Source organism: Spinacia oleracea, chromosome 5 (assembly GCF_020520425.1).
Source record: "Spinacia oleracea cultivar Varoflay chromosome 5, BTI_SOV_V1, whole genome shotgun sequence".
NCBI lineage: Eukaryota > Viridiplantae > Streptophyta > Magnoliopsida > Caryophyllales > Amaranthaceae > Spinacia > Spinacia oleracea.
Window position 1 is genome coordinate 103,302,989 of NC_079491.1, and position 16,808 is coordinate 103,319,796.

General features: G+C 38.9%; 1 protein-coding gene across 1 annotated transcript; it reads left to right on the plus strand.

The window, feature by feature from the left end:
• The first annotated feature begins 819 nt into the window (after positions 1–819).
• LOC110785893 (succinate dehydrogenase [ubiquinone] iron-sulfur subunit 2, mitochondrial) lies at positions 820–8,602 on the plus strand. The gene is made up of 2 exons (XM_021990411.2): positions 820–1,603; positions 8,089–8,602. The coding sequence occupies exons 1-2, from the start codon at positions 948–950 to the stop codon at positions 8,255–8,257; spliced, it is 825 nt and encodes a 274-aa protein (XP_021846103.2). The 5' UTR covers positions 820–947; the 3' UTR covers positions 8,258–8,602.
• The last annotated feature ends 8,206 nt before the right edge of the window (positions 8,603–16,808 follow it).

Sequence of the window (16,808 nt, forward strand, 5' to 3'; positions counted from 1 at the left end):
TATAAATAAATTTAACTACCAATCATTTCATTATTTCGCTTACACAATCAACTTTATATCGTCATCATTTGCACCAATATCATCATACATTTTTCCCGGGGGTAATGTGTGCGTGTTTTATTTTATTTTATGTATGCGTATATCCTCCTTGATTTTCTCTGTCCAAGTCTCAATTTTCGTCAATGTTTCTTGTGATTATTTTAATAATCTTTTATTTTTCTATTGCCATTACATTATATGTTACATTATCACCGTCATTGAGTGTTCCCTCTATATCTTATATAGATTAATTTAGTAATAACCTTAAATGTTATTTATTTATATATTTATACCTTACCCTAAACAAAAATTTACGATTTTTTACTAATATAAATTTTCATTATACCTAAAGTTGACATATGTAACAAACTATAAGTTCGTCTAACACTTATAAAATACTCTCGTGCATTGCACGGGTCAAATTGCTAGTTAGTCGTTAAAACGCGTGTAAAATACCAAACGAAAAGAACAAAAAGATACAGAGGGAGTAATTTTCATGTTCAAAACAACCAAATTATAAATAACTTTATGATAAAGATTAAAACGAAAAGTGTAAAGATTATTTTAAAACGGATATAATATAGTTGTACGGTAGATAATTTAAAATTTCCGATCCAACTACTTTCGATCCGGTCCGTTTTACTGACGGCAAGTTTACGAATGCTCCACGATACGCCTTTCAACTCACGGCCAAAAAAACTGCTACGTCAGCATTCTAGTTTCTTGCGTGTGCAAATTAATTTTTTATTTCTTCTGTCCAATCTCTCTCCTCCGGTCCTCCTTTTCCCGAAGCACACATTTTTCTATTTTGCCCATACGTCTCCCTGTTTTTTCTATTCGCTTCCCTTCCTATTCTCCCAACTCCATTTCAACCTTCATTTTCCCTCTCATCCTTCCAAACATCATCCATGGCGACGGGACTCCTTCGCCGTGCCACCACCACGCCGGCGGTAATCTCTCCCATTAGTAGGCTCCTCCTCTCTCGCCTCCACGCAACAGAAGCCTCGCCACCACCACAGTCGCCAACTACAATGAAAACCTTTCAAATCTACCGATGGAATCCCGACAATCCTTCTAAACCAGAGCTCAAAAACTACGAGATCAACCTAAAGGATTGCGGTCCCATGGTTCTTGATGCTCTCATTAAGATCAAGAACGAGATCGACCCTTCTCTCACCTTCCGCCGATCTTGCCGCGAAGGTATCTGTGGTTCCTGCGCTATGAACATTGACGGATGCAACGGCCTCGCTTGTCTTACGAAGATCGAAACATCCTCCACCGCCGCTTCGATGGTTACGCCGCTACCTCATATGTTTGTAATCAAGGATTTGGTGGTTGATATGACTAATTTCTATAATCAGTATAAGAGCATTGAACCTTGGCTGAAAAGGAAGAACCCTGCGACTACACCTGGTAAGGAGTACCTGCAAACTAAAGAGGACAGGAAGAAATTAGATGGAATGGATGAGTGTATTCTCTGTGCTTGTTGTAGTACTTCTTGCCCTAGCTATTGGTGGAATCCTGAATCTTATTTGGGTCCTGCTGCCTTGCTCCATGCTCACCGGTCAGTTTCTCTCTCCTCTTGTTTTTTTTTTTGTGATTTCAATTGGTTTTGGTTGATTTTCTCTTATTCTTTGTTGTTTTTATGTGTTTTGATTTCACTATATTTTGTTGTTTTTATTTGTTGTTGCTATTGCTATTGGTGTTGGGTTGAGGTTTTTTGTTTTTGGAAAGCAAAAAAATGGTATTACAATCTAGCTATCACCATAGGGACGACAAATGAGTATCTGTTCCAAACACCTTTTATTCACTGCATTTTCTGTTCTTGGCCACATAAGTCACTTACATGGTCTTACTGCTATATTTCAAGCCGATTAATCTGCTGCTCACTCTTGCAAACAAGCTGTCTTTAGTCTTACAAATACTTTTCCGAATCCAGCTTGCATTTTGAGGAGGAATATAATTCCTCCATACCTTGTTTTTTATATGGACCGAACGCACCCATTTTACCCACAAATTTGTCAGCCTTTTGCTCAATGGCCCAAACATGCTTGCCCACAACAACTTCATTCCAAAGTAGGACTGTAGGTGGTTTCTCACACCAAGGCCGCCACCTGCTTCAACATACACACCTAGTCCCAAGCTACCAAACCAGGCTTGTTGCTCTCATGAGTACCGTGCCATAAAAAGTGTTTGCATCGATCGTACAATAAATTTGTTGTACACCTCCATCGTTTTAATTTTGAATTTTGTTAGAATTCGGTAACTAGGACTTTGCGCGCATCCGGTGTACAATAAATTTATTGTGCATCGGGGTTACCTTATTTTTTGTATCTTTTGACATGTTTTGATTAATTTTTATATCTTGTGCGGTAATTTTTGATGATACACTTTTTAAATTGTTAGTTCATACATTAAGGCGGAAGAAAGGAGATTCGCGGCAAGAGTACTGAGTGATCTCGAAGGATAATTTTTATTAACAAAATTTTTTATCACTAAAAGATAAATAACTTTTGCATTGGGTAATTTTTAGCATTTTGGGGGTAACGTTACATCCGCCTTACACTATTTGTTGTACACCGGATGTAATTATGAGTTATGAACTAGGTTAGTGGCCGCGTAATTTGTGCTGTCGTTAGTGATTTTCATTAGACTATTTTGTAAAAGCTACTATCTTATAGCCTCTAAGAAACTCGGTTCAGAATATTTAAAGACGAATTGCAGAGGTCAATATGGTGTTGAAAAGTATCTAAACATCTGGATAACGAGTAGCAAAATCTGTGAGCCATATTTATATCTCAGGTACAATAAAAGTGCTACTCCATCTATATGCATACAGTTAACTGAGAGGAGGAAAAGCTGATTCTTGTGGAACCAAAATCTAACTAACCAATCCGTCCCATTGTTTTGAGATCATTATTAAAACTACAGTTCTTATAATAGAAGATATGCATAATGTAATGAGATTGTCATTGTTATTGTTTGTTCTTAAATTCATTGTTGAAGAAACTTCAGTTCACTAATTGAAAAACAGCTTAGAAAATAGGCAATACCTTAGGAAAGCACAATGTCTAATTTATCAACTTTTGAAAAGAAAAAAAAGTACTATCAACTACACATTCAAATTTTACAATGATTAGTTGATGACATTAAGAGCATCTCTAATGGTAAGCTAATTTGGCAATTAGCTTGTTATGCCACATAATATTTCAAGCAATTTTATTGTCTAGCTAATTTATGCTCCAATGGCTAGCAAATAGCTTGTTTTTTAAATTGGTCCTACTCGTTCGACTTGTCAATTATTTATTTGGCAAATTTGGGAGCTAGTTGTCAAGCAAATTAGCTTGTTTAAGCTAATTTGCTTGGCCAAGCTAATTTATTATCTTCACTCCAATGGTCTAGCTATTAGCTTGAAACTTTTATAAATTTCAAGCTAGTCCCTAGCTACAACCATTAGAGATGCTCTAAGTCTGTGTCGGAAGTGTGGAGCACATAAGTGAGATTCATTGATATGGACTTTATGTGTTGGTAAATGCAAAGATTCTGGTAAATTTATCTTTTCTCAAAATAATCAATTTGGAAAAGTACACCTTACCTAGACAGTGGTATAGTAATATTAAACAGAAACACCAGCCATACGACTTCTGATCTTTTTAAAGAAACTCCAGTAAGGTAGCATTTGGAAACATTGATTTCATTTCAAATTCTTCATTTCAATTCTAAAATTGAAATCCTTACATTCAATTCCAAATTGATGTTTGGGTAATTAAGTAATTCTTAATCCAAAATTTCAACGTCAACATGATGTTTGGCAAATACTTAAGAATTTCAATTTCAAAATAAATTTTCTACCTTTTTTTTTTTGATAAGTCAGAGTAAGCTTTTTATTAGCAAAAAATGGAATACCATTTACAACCTACTTCAAGGCCAAGAACCTTTTAGGAAGGACCCTAACCTTAGTTTAAAAAGGCGCAAGGCGCACAAGGATCATGGAGCCTAGGCGCAAGGCTCAGGCGCACGCCTTTTGGATACAAGGCGCACATAATTTTCTAATAAATCTTAAAATTCGGTATAGAAAAAAATTAACACAATTTATACTCAAAACTACATATTTCTATTGGAGTGCCATATTTTCTTGCCGGTTCATAAGTATTGCGTGATCCCGTCAATGGAGTGCCAGAATTAGAACATTCCATGGTAATTACAAGCTAGAAATATGAAAATTAACTCATGTTATGCTAATTTCACTACCCAAAAAGCGAAGGTTGTACATATATGATCATTGATAGGTCAGATGGGGTGTGTTTATATCATTAAAAAAAGAAAAAAAAATGTAAATAAAAGATCCACGTCATCCTATGGCGCTTGAAGACTGAAGGCGCACAAGGCGTTGCGCCTTGTGCCTTACTTAAGGCGCACAAAGGCGCACGAAGGCGCGCGCCTGGTTGACATCAGTGAGCCTGGAGAGCTCAAGGCGCTGAAAGTTGAGCCTAGGCCTTGGGTGCGCTTTTTTAAACTAAGACCCTAACCAGAGAAGCAAGGCTAAAAAACTGAATCATGACAAAAAGCCATGAAAACAAACAGCTATACAAACAGCTACACAAGTAATCTCTCTTGCCACCAGTTTTGTACACTGTCACTGATCTTTGGTATACCTATATATTGTACTCTACTAATAACACTGTGTTTAACAAACTGAACTGTGTGTTGCACTGTAGGGACTTGTTTATTCCAGAGAGCTTCATTCCTAGCTCTCCAAATGGCATACACCATGGCATTAACAGCAGCATACATCACACTCTTCTGGAAATGACTCCCTTTTCTGATCCACTGAATCCACCTGATTAGTCCCATTTAATGAACAATATGGCCTGGAATGCCAAGCCAAATCTTGACCCCTTTAACTATTTATTTCACAAAAGGCAAATTTAAATAACCAGTTAAATACAAAATACATCTCTTAGATTTATCTTTCACATAAATCACATTTGTCATTGTTATTCGTGCACCAAAGCTGCAAATTTTCAGTGCTAATCTTCATCTCCATCTTCATGATTCCAGCCATTTCCAGGTGATTGTATCAAACAAAGCCCAAAATTTCCAGCCATTTAATCCTCCTTTCACAACTTTTTGTTACATATAATTCTTAATTTTCCAGAGCAAACTTAGGATTAGTATTATTTTATATAACAGTTAAGAGCTCCGATATATCTAATATTTCTTCAAGCAAGCGAAAGAATTTCTTGAGATACCACAGCCTTGTGTTAGTCGTTGGTTGTGGCACCATAAAGTGGAGGAGCAATAGGTTTGGTTCCAGCTCCAGTGAAGAAATGGGGAGCACTCAGTGGTTATGGTGGAGGGGAGAGAGAGGGGAGGAAAAAAAATCAGACATGGTTCAATGGGAGGAGAGAGAATGGTCGGGGAAGACGAGTCTTCGATAAAACTTGGGAGGTTAGTGGGCTAATGGGCTTTGATTTAGATAATTTCAAATGACAGGATTTGAATTGGAATTCAAATTCGTTCATGGGCTACTTCAAGTTAAATTGGAATTAGGGCCAAATGTAGATTTCAAATTCTTAGTTATCCAAACACATGAATGACCCAATTCCAGAATTTCAAATGAAATTCTAGTGTCCAAACACACCATAAATAAATTCAGAATGATCAAGAGTTCAGTGATAACACAGACAACAGACTTGCAACACTCAGGGACTCATTTTTGCACTGAGAATATTGGGATTTTGCAAGCTTCTTGGGTTCTGCTTCATTTTAAAAGATCAATTAAGCAGCCAAGTAGGATATAAAAGCATGAAGACAAAAAACTGGGCAATGTTTGGAGTGAAATAAGGCGCAAAATTCCATCCAAAATACACACCTTCCACATCTGAATGGGAATCCTGTTTGCTGTAGGAAGCATATGAAAGTTTGGACTCAAGGGAGCCAAACGTTTGTGTGCTTATTAGCATGAGCAGGATGGCTAAACGTTTTAAAAGGATTTAGAATTCTGACTGATGATTGTGTGCTTATTATTAGTTTACGTATTGGCCGACAAAGATGCCTAGAAATGACGTGCTTTATATATTTATACCTTGAAGGCCTTGGGTTCCATGTGTATGTTTAGGGACGACATGGCTCTTGTTAGGTGCATTTTTTGTGGTTTTCCTCCATTTAAACTTGTATGGCGTGTTTTATACTTCCTTTAGATGGTTTTAAGATAGCTCTATCTATCCTCCTGTATGTTATGTCTAGGTTTTACTAATCTTCGTATTTATGCTATATTACTATGTCTAAGCTTTACTTAAAATTTTCTTTGAACTTTATGTTTATTAGCAAATAAAGATTTTTGTGTTTTGATTAGACTTGTTTTGCGTATTATGTGATGTTTGGATCTCCGCTATCCTTATGACGTAAGACCTAGCCATATCACTGGCTGATTGACTGCACGTGGATGAGACATGGAATACAAAATCAGATGTGGGAGGGAGGGAGGGAGGGAGGGAGGAATAGAGTAAAAGGATGTGGCTACTTATTTGTATGGAAGTTGATACTGTCTCAAAAAAGACACTTCTTCCACATTGATGTAGGATTCATTTAAAAAACTCTAGATCTTGGAATTGAACAATCAATTTGCATGGGGTGGAAATAAACATTAAGGCTTTCTGAAAGGGGCTGTCCTTTTCATTGTACCCTTACCACCAATTGGTTGTTTGGCCATCCATAAGCGATGAGAGATGTGGCTGGTCTTTTGTGGGTGGTAGTTGTAGCTCTTAGCCTTTGGTGTTCTGTAACATGTTTCCTAAACAAAAGGGGTATTGTACTTTTAGAAGGGAGGAATTGCTTGGTGAAAGGGTGTAGGTAATTTTTACTTATAATTTCTCTTTACTATTTCTTTGCCCTTGATATCTTTAAGTTTTTTACTTTCTTATTACTCCGTACTTCCTCTGTTTTCTTTTAGTGGACACAGTTTGACTTTTGACACTATTCATATAATCTACTTTGACTATCAATTGTGATTTATACTTAAGAAAAAATTTAGTCATGTGGGGTCTCGTTATAATCGTCTCATTGTTTAAATTTGTTAATATCAGTTTTTTATAATTTTACTCATTGACAATTACAAATATTAATGATTGAAATATTGAATTGGCAAACGTGATAAAAAATTGTGTCAACTAAAAAATAACGGAGGAAGTATGTTATAAGAAGAAGGATGTAAACCTATAAGAAGAAAATTGATACTATAAATCAGCAAATTAATCCAGATTAATTTTTTGAAGAAAATTACTCTAAAAAAACTTGAACACTTTTTAATCATGTCCCTGTGTGACCACGAATTTAGAATTATCATTGTCCGCCTCTCAAGAACGAAAAAAGTACTGGAGTCCGGTACCCTTAATCTGAGTCTATTACAAAGAGCTTATTACTAAGTATCTGATAACATTAACTCCGGAACTCCAGTTCTAAGCTTAGTGGGAATATGTGAACCCTTAAAGATGTTAGCATTAACATGTCTGTTGAACAATACTGAAATTTGTTTTCTTCATTATTTTGCAACTGTTGGAAAATCTTGCCTGCATTTGCTTTATGGTGAGTTTGTGGAAAAAAATCTAGTTTGCAGTGGATAGGGGTAAAACAAATTAGTTGTCTGTATTTAATATGGTTTTATCTTGCCTACACTTGCTTTGCGGCGAGTTTGTACAAAAAAATGAAGTTTAATGCTGGGGAGAAGCAAACTAAATTTGTCAAAAGATGAAAAGTTGCATGTGCAATTGTTAATCATTATTCACCAGTAGGAGTCCAGAAATATGGGAAATGCAGTTGATGTTAAATGAATTGCTCAGACTAAACTAACAAGTTGAAAGAAATGTTATTTTCACCCTTTGTATCGGTTCCTTGTTCTAAAAGAAGCATCCACCTGTTGTGTTAAGCAGCAGTTAAGCAGGGGTGCTAGCTTTTGTACTTGACATCGTATTATAGTTAGTCTGTTCTACCTGTTGTGTTTGTAGATGTTTAAGAACCTTGGTACTGAACATGTTTTCTTTTTTGCAGATGGATAGCTGATAGCCGTGATGAGTACACTGAGGAGAGACTAGAGGCGATCAATGACGAGTTCAAACTGTATAGGTGCCATACTATTATGAACTGTACTCGTGCCTGCCCAAAGGGTTTGAACCCTGCAAAGCAGATCCAACAGATTAAACGTCTTGAGGCAAAGTGATGATGCTCATTTTCCACCGCTTTATGTTATGTTAGGGTTACCGTCATTATTTCAGTGTTCCAATTACATAATGTAACACTGAAACATACAACTTGGAATCTTTATGGCAAGCATAAATGTGCAGGAAAAATAATTTTGGAACTGCGATTACTTGATTTCTGTGGCATTTTTATTTGGTACAAGTGAAGTGTATCCATCCATTCCTAGAATGTCTACCAGGGGTTATTAATAAATTTAGGTTGTGATTCTTCATTTTCTGTTTATATAGGGAGCATTCAGTGTTCTCGAACAAGATTGTACCCAACTTGAATATTGACTTTATATCTAAGTATCCCTGTTTTTTAATATTGACTTTATATCTTAGGCGGCAAGTTTAATTTCAGTTTTAGACATAACAATAGAACGATTTCCTTGGACATTTGCTTAAAATAAAATTAATTCTCCGTTTGTGCCAGTCAATAACCCCTTGCAATTATTTTTTTCAACATAAGTTATATGTTATTTTCGGTTGTATATATAGACCATACAAGTGTTAGCACTATATTTTTTGGTAAAATCTCTAACTGAATTTTGTATTAACGCTTAGGTTATTTCAATTATAATTTTGTATTAATGCCCTTGGTCCAAGTATGAATTTAATGTTAAGTCTAATAAATGTGGTTCAGTATTAATTAACAAGTTAATAATTCAGTGAGATCAAGTGAACTGAATGCCTAGCTAGAGGCCACTTCAGTTCAAGTGGAATTAATAATATTAATCCACAACCTATTCTTGACTGAACTCGTAGGGTCACACAAATAGTACGTGAACGATCAAGTATTTAAGTGAATATATTATTCATTAAATACCCCATTTATGATCATTCATAAACGACGGATCTTGGTTCCAGTGCGAGCTGAAATCATCAAAAGGCAAAATAAAGAATACTCCGGAAATGATGATATTGCAGGAAACGGAAATATGGTTCATGACGGAAATATAAATATTATCCAAGTCGTAGATGTTGCCGGAAACGGAAACATGGTTCGTATCGGAAAATATTATCGGAAATAGAAATATTGCCGGAATCGGAAATATTGCCGGAAACGGAAATATTATCGGAATCGAAAATATTTTCGGAAAAGGAAATTATTTCCGGAATCGGAAATATTAACGGAAACGTAAATATTTGTTCGAAATGGAAATGGATTCCAGAATCGAAAAACGAATGGGAAGCTCGACGAGCGACAAGCCGACAAGCGAGCCGGCCCATCGCTCGACAAGCAAAGGCCGAGCGCATAGCACTGAGCACGAAGCCCAACGCCAACGCCCAACCGATGGGCCTGGAAGCGTAGTGGGCTGCGAGCAGCAAGCAAGGCAGCAGTAGCGTAGCAGCCCGCCAAGCAAGCAGCAGTCCGCCAAGGCGAGGCTGCAGCGCGCTAGCCCTCTGGCCAGCTGCGGCTACGGTTGGGCCTAGGTAGGCACGCACACCAACGTGGCCCATTGTGGCTGCGTTGGTTGCTTCGTTTTGGGCTCCAAGAAAAGTCCGATTTCTTAGTTGCTAAGTAACTTTGGGATTAAGTATTAGTTTTCCTAGTCCTACTAGAATTGGTTTAATTAAGAGTTTAATTAATTTTACAATTCTAATTAGATAAGAATTTCAATCCTAGTAGGGTTGGTAATTCTTTTCCTAGTAAGACTCAAATTCCTTATTTCCTACCCTATAAATATGAGGCTAGGCCCTCATAATTATATACATTGAAAATCATATTATTTACTTACATTGTGTTCAAGGGAGAACATAATATAGCCTAACCCGAATACATAAAACCTTAAGTAAAATCTTAGTTGGTTAAACCTAAGGCGGATCCGAACTTGCTGTGGACTTTCTACGGAGGGGCAACATTTGGGGCTCTAAGACTTGTTCTTGTTCGGTTCGGGAGCAGCTAGGGAAGGCACGCATCACATTGTATGTCACCTAAATTATGCTAATTGACTATGTGGCAATTAATTTGGATTCTTGCTTTATGGTTTTTCCGCATGAATTATATTGTTGTATTATTCATAACCTAGAAGTGGTGTCACGAGCCTCTAATTAATTCCATAATCAAAGATTTGATGCCGAACGCAGAATTCCGAAATTCGAAGCCTAACTATGACTTTTCGGAGGTTTTAGTTTTTTGAATGCAGAATTTGTAAGTTTTATGATGTTAAATTAAATATCTGCGAATCTTGCATGTAAATCTTGAATCTATGATCGACCTACTGTATATGTTTAACAATTTTAAGGTCTAATTTTGTTAATATACAACCTAATTTGTAATTATAATTAATTTGTTGAATTTCAAATAATTTAGAATTTGTTTTGATTTTCATAATTAATTGATAATTTAATTAGGATCCTATGATTAAAAACCACCATAAAATTTGTTAAAACTGAAAAGTTTTAAAATTTTATGACCTAGATTTTAATCCCTAAGAAAATATGTAATCGGAAATTAATTTGAATAATAAGTTTTCGATTTTTCGCCAAAATTTAGTGAAATTAATATGGATTATTAATTTGTCGTTAAATTTGAATATAAAAGTTTTGATTTTTATAAATCGTTCACAAAACTTGCACGCACGAAGAAATGGAAGCTAAGTGTTACCCTTAAGGGGTGTTGCATAGTGCGGGCATGCGACGACGAGCAAAGGAGCTCGTCGCCCATGCGGTACTAGGAAGCGAGCAAGCACGAGCATGCACGCGCGGGCATGGGCCTGTGCGGTGTGTGCTGTGAGAGTGATCAAGCAAGGCGACAAGCATCAAGTGCAAGGCAAGAGGCAGGGCGAGCAACACGACGAGCAAGGAAGCTCGCATGCCGCTGCGCCTAGCCCCCTGCCCAGCGCACAAGAGCAAGCACATCGTTGGCTGTTGCGTTGCTCGCTGCGATGCGTCACTCGACCAACAAGCAGGCCATGGGCGTTGCACTTGTGCAAGCGGCCCATGGGCGCTGATGTGTGGATTGCTTGGGCAAGGCGTGGGCTTCGACCTACGACCTTGCCTTGGCACGTTGGGTCGTTCGTTTAATTTTCGGTTGAGTGTCGATTTTAATTCAATTTCGTAATTTTAATTTTTCTCGGAATTTAATTTTGATTAATTTAATTATTATAAACTATTTTATACTAATTGATGGGGGCTTGGATGCTTCCACAATAAGGCCCACGGGTTGAATGATGCGTACAACCCACCTGCAGGTGGCACGTGGGTCCAAGGGCTGAATGATGGCCCAAGCCCCATCACTTAAGCAATAAAAGGACGTTCTCTTTATCAAAGCCCACTTGATTCGTGGCCAGGTCCAAGTCCAAAAGGGTCCATCAGGTTCTACTCTCCTGGACACGTGTTCCAAATCCCAAGCAGGCATCACATCTTACAGCTAGGGCTATGGGACCAATTCCCAAGGAACCCTAGCCCTATACATAGTTCAGATCCCAAGGTAAAAGGGGCATTCAATTCATTCCCACCTACCTTAAACTATCTTTGCTCTGCCTTCTCTCTACAAATTACTTCTCTCTCTAGCTTATACTTACTTAAGCATCAGAGGGAATATTCCTACGGGAATATTCTTGTTTTGCAGGTTGCCAGAGGATCGTGCCAGCGCATACTTGATACCTCTGAGGAGCGCGTGACACGTCATCACCGTAAAAGATCCCACAACATTTGGCGCCGTCTGTAGGGAGGTATAGTATCATGGCCGAACAGCAATCTGAAGAAAGCGTAGAAGGAGCACGGTCTTCTATCAACAAAGGGCAGCCCCCTGTTAGAGGCAAGGCTGACAAGCATTGTGACGCCTCAGCAAGCCGTCCAGCCTCCGCGAGATCCCTGCGGCACCTGTTGCATGTGTTAGGTTATGATACATATAAACGAATATAAATCATGCGGAAAAACCATAAACGCCAGGATTCCAAATTAATTGCCACATAACAATTAGCATAATTAGGATGCATACTCTTTGTAGCGTGCCCTCCCTTGCTGCGCCCGAACCGAACAAGAACAAGTCTTTAGGACTCCAAGTGTCATCCCTCCGTAGAAAGTCCACAGCACGTCCGGATCAGCCTTAAGATTGACCAACTAGAATCGCCCTTAAGGTACTAAAGTATTCGGCTATTATGGGCAAGTGTATGACTGAATTTTTGCTCAAATTCTTACCTTTGAATACTTCAAACTCGTTGTAAATTATGAGCCTTGATCTCATATTTATAGGTCATGGAATAAGCAATCGAATCCTACTAGGATACGAATTAATTAAATTAGAATCCTAGTAGAACTCTTATTTAATTAATTTATCTTTTAGGATTAGAAATTTAATCATCAAACGAATCCTATACGCTTTAGGTTTTGTATGTGAACACAAACACACACGCACACACAACAGCCCACGAGGGGCGTCATGCGCGCGCGCAGCCCGAGCGACGCAGCCCACTCGCCACGAAGCCCACGAGCTGCCTGCCCTTTTGGCGCGCGCTAGGCCTGCCTCGCGGTGGGCCTGGCGCAGCCATTGGCTGGGCGTGTGTGTGGCGCGCTATTTCCTTGCTGGACGCGGGCCTGGATTCGTGTTGGGCCTTCGTCTAGCAAGCTCGTCCGTTGCTAATTCGTACGATGCGCTTCCGCTTAATTTCCCGATTCCGGAATTCATTTCCGATACGAACAATATTTAACATTTCCGATTCCGGAATTAATTTCCGTCTCGAACAAATATTTAATATTTCCTTTTCCGGAATTATTTTCCGATTCCAATAATATTTCCGATTCTGACAATATTTCCGTTTCCGACAATATTTCTGATTCCGGCAATATTTCCATTTCCGATAATATTTTCCGATACGTACCACGTTTCCGTTTCCGGCAACATCTACGACTTGAATAATATTTATATTTCCGATACGATCCATATTTCCGTTTCCGGCAATATCATCGTTTCCGAAGTATTCATTTACTTGCCTTTGACGATCTCAGCTCCCACTGAAACCAAGATCCGTCGATTCCGAATATTGATTAGATAGAGTATTTAATGCCATTAAATACTTGATCCGTTTACGTACTATTTGTGTGACCCTACGGGTTCAGTCAAGAGTAAGCTGTGGATTAATATCATTAATCCACTTGAACTGAAGCGGCCTCTAGCTAGGCATACAGTTCACTTGATCTCACTGAATTATTAACTTGCATAATTAATACTGAACCGCATTTATTAGACTTATCATTAAATGCATACTTGGACCAAGGGCATTATTTCCTTCAGTCTCCCACTTGTCCCTAAGGACAAGTGTGCATTTCCTAATTCCTTTGTCACTCGATGCTTGCTCTTGAACATAAGGTAAGAGTTGTCATCCTTATTATGTCCAGAGGTGTTTCTCGGTTTCAGAGTTCAACTGATCAAATAGACAGATAATCATAGCCTATGATTCATCTGAGCACGGCCATGCATTTTACAGTTTCTAGCTCTCCGAGTGGCCTTGTACAACTTTAAGCATCTCATCCCGATTTATGGGAGGACAATCCCAATCTTGCGATCTTGAGATTAGACTTCGTTTGATAGGTGATTTCCTGAGCGTTGCCTTTATATCCTCCTTTTACGGTGCGACGGTTGACAACGTAAAACTAAGCAGTTCTCAAAGGTTTGAACATTAATCAAGGACATCAAAGCCATTCTCCAACATGCTTGATTCCCATAGCTGCAGCGTGCGAGTTGTGCTTCGCCTGCGGCAGAGGTTTAGTCAATGGATCTGAGATGTTGTCATCAGTTCCAATCTTGCTTATCTCGACTTCTTTTCTTTCAACGAACTCTCGTAGAAGGTGAAATCTACGAAGTACATGCTTGACTCTCTGGTGGTGTCTAGGCTCCTTTGCCTGTGGAATAGCTCCATATTATCACAATACAAAGCTATTGGTCCTTTAATGGAGGGGACTACACCAAGTTCACCTATGAACTTCCTTAGCCATATAGCTTCCTTTGCTGCTTTATGTGCAGCAATGTACTCCGCTTCAGTTGTAGAATCCACAATGGTGCTTTGCTTAGCACTTTTCCAGCTTACTGCACCTCCGTTGAGGCAGAAGACAAACCCAGACTGTGATCTGAAATCATCTTTGTTGGTTTGGAAACTTGTGTCCGTATAGCCTTAAACAATTAATTCATCATCTCCACCATAGACCAGGAAGTCATCTTTGTGCCTTTTCAGGTACTTCAGAATGTTCTTGGCAGCAGTCTAATGTGCCTCTCCTGGGTCTGACTGGTATCTGCTCGTAGCGCTGAGTGCATACGCAACATCCGGGCGTGTACATATCATAGCATACATTACTGAACCAATCAATGATGCATATGGAATCTCTCATTCATTCGTCTACGCTCATCTAGTGTTTTTGGGCACTGAGTCTTGCTTAGAGTCATTCCATGAGACATGGGTAGGTAGCCTCGCTTGGAGTCTGCCATCTTGAACCTTTCAAGCACCTTATTGATATAAGTGCTTTGACTAAGTCCAATCATCTTCTTAGATCTATCTCTGTAAATCTTGATGCCCAGTATGTACTGTGCTTCTCCTAGATCCTTCATCGAAAAACATTTCCCAAGCCAAATCTTGACAGATTTCAACATAGGAATGTCATTTCCGATAAGTAATATGTCGTCGACATATAATACTAGAAAAGCAATTTTGCTCCCACTGACCTTCTTGTATACACAAGATTCGTCTGCGTTCTTGATGAAACCAAAGTCACTGACTGCTTCATCAAAACGTATATTCCATCTCCTTGATGCTTGCTTCAATCCGTAGATTGATTTCTTAAGCTTGCATACCTTTTTAGCATTCTTTGGATCCTCAAAACCCTCAGGCTCTGTCATAAACACAGTTCTGTTAAAATGCCGTTTAAGAAAGCGGTTTTGACATCCATCTGCCATATTTCGTAATCGTAATATGCAGCGATTGCTAACATTATCCGAATAGATTTTAGCATTGCAACTGGTGAAAAGGTTTCATCGTAATCCACACCGTGGACTTGCCTGTAACCTTTTGCAACCAATCTAGCTTTGAAAACTTCAAGTTTCCCATCCTTGTCCTTTTTCAGTTTGAAAACCCATTTGCTTCCAATGGCTTGGTAGCCATCTGGCAAATCGACCAAATCCCAAACTTGGTTTTCAGACATGGAGTCTAATTCAGATGGCATGGCTTCTTGCCATTGCTTGGAGCTAGGGCTCGTTTGTTAGGTTATGATACATATGATATGAAGGAAATAATGCCCTTGGTCCAAGTATGCATTCTATGTTAAGTCTAATAAATGCGGTTCAGTATTAATTAACAAGTTAATAATTCAGTGAGATCAAGTGAGCTGAATGCCTAGCTAGAGGCCGCTTCAGTTCAAGTGGAATTAATGATATTAATCCACAGCTTACTCTTGACTGAACCCGTAGGGTCACACAAATAGTACGTAAACGGATCAAGTATTTAATGGCATTAAATACTCCATCTATGAATATTCGGAACCGACGGATCTTGGTTTCAGTGGGAGCTAAGATCGTCACGGGCAAGAAATGAATACTCCGGAAACGATGATATTGCCGGAAACGGAAATATGGATCGTATCGGAAATATGAATATTATCCAAGTCGTAGATGTTGCCGGAAACGGAAACATGGTACGTATCGGAAAATATTATTGGAAATGGAAATATTACCAGAATCGGAAATATTGCCGGAAACGGAAATATTGTCAGAATCGGAAATATTGCCGGAATCGGAAAATAATTCCGGAAACAGAAATATTAAATATTTGTTCGAAACGGAAATTAATTCCGGAATCGGAAATATTAAATATTGTTCGTATCGGAAATAGATTCCGGAAATGGAAATTTAATCGGAAGCGTATCGTACGAATTAGCATCGGACGAGGCTTGCCGGACGAAGGCCCAGCACGAAGCCGGGGCCATCGCCCAGCAAGCATGCGCGCCACAAGCCCAGCCAAGGCAGCGCCCAGGCCTACCGCAAGGCAGGCCCAGCGCGCGCCAAGGGCCACGGCTGCGTGGGCCGTGCTGCGCGGGCTGCTGCTCGCACGCGCATGGGCAGCCCTTGTGGCTGCCGTGTGTGTGTGAGTTTGTGCTCATGCGTGATTCCTGAATCTACAAGAGTCAGTGTATGATTAAGTTTCTATTCCTAATTGGATAAATTAATTAAATAGAATTCATGTAGGATTCTAATTCCAATTAATTCGCATCCTACTAGGATTACGATTCCTTTTCCATAACTCTATAAATAAAGGCCTAGGGGTCATAATTTATACACAAGTTTCAAAGTATTCAAAAGTGAGTTTTTTGAGAGAAAATTAAAACACATCTTGCTCATAAAAGTGCCGAATTTTCTAGTACCTTAAGGGCGATTCTAGTTGGTCAATCTTAAGGCGGATCCGGACGTGCTGTGGACTATCTACGGAGGGACGACACTTGGAGTCCTAAAAGACTTGTTCTTGTTCGGTTCGGGCGCAGCTAGGGAGGGCACGCAACAAAGAGTATGCATCTAAATTATGCTATATGATTATGTGTAAA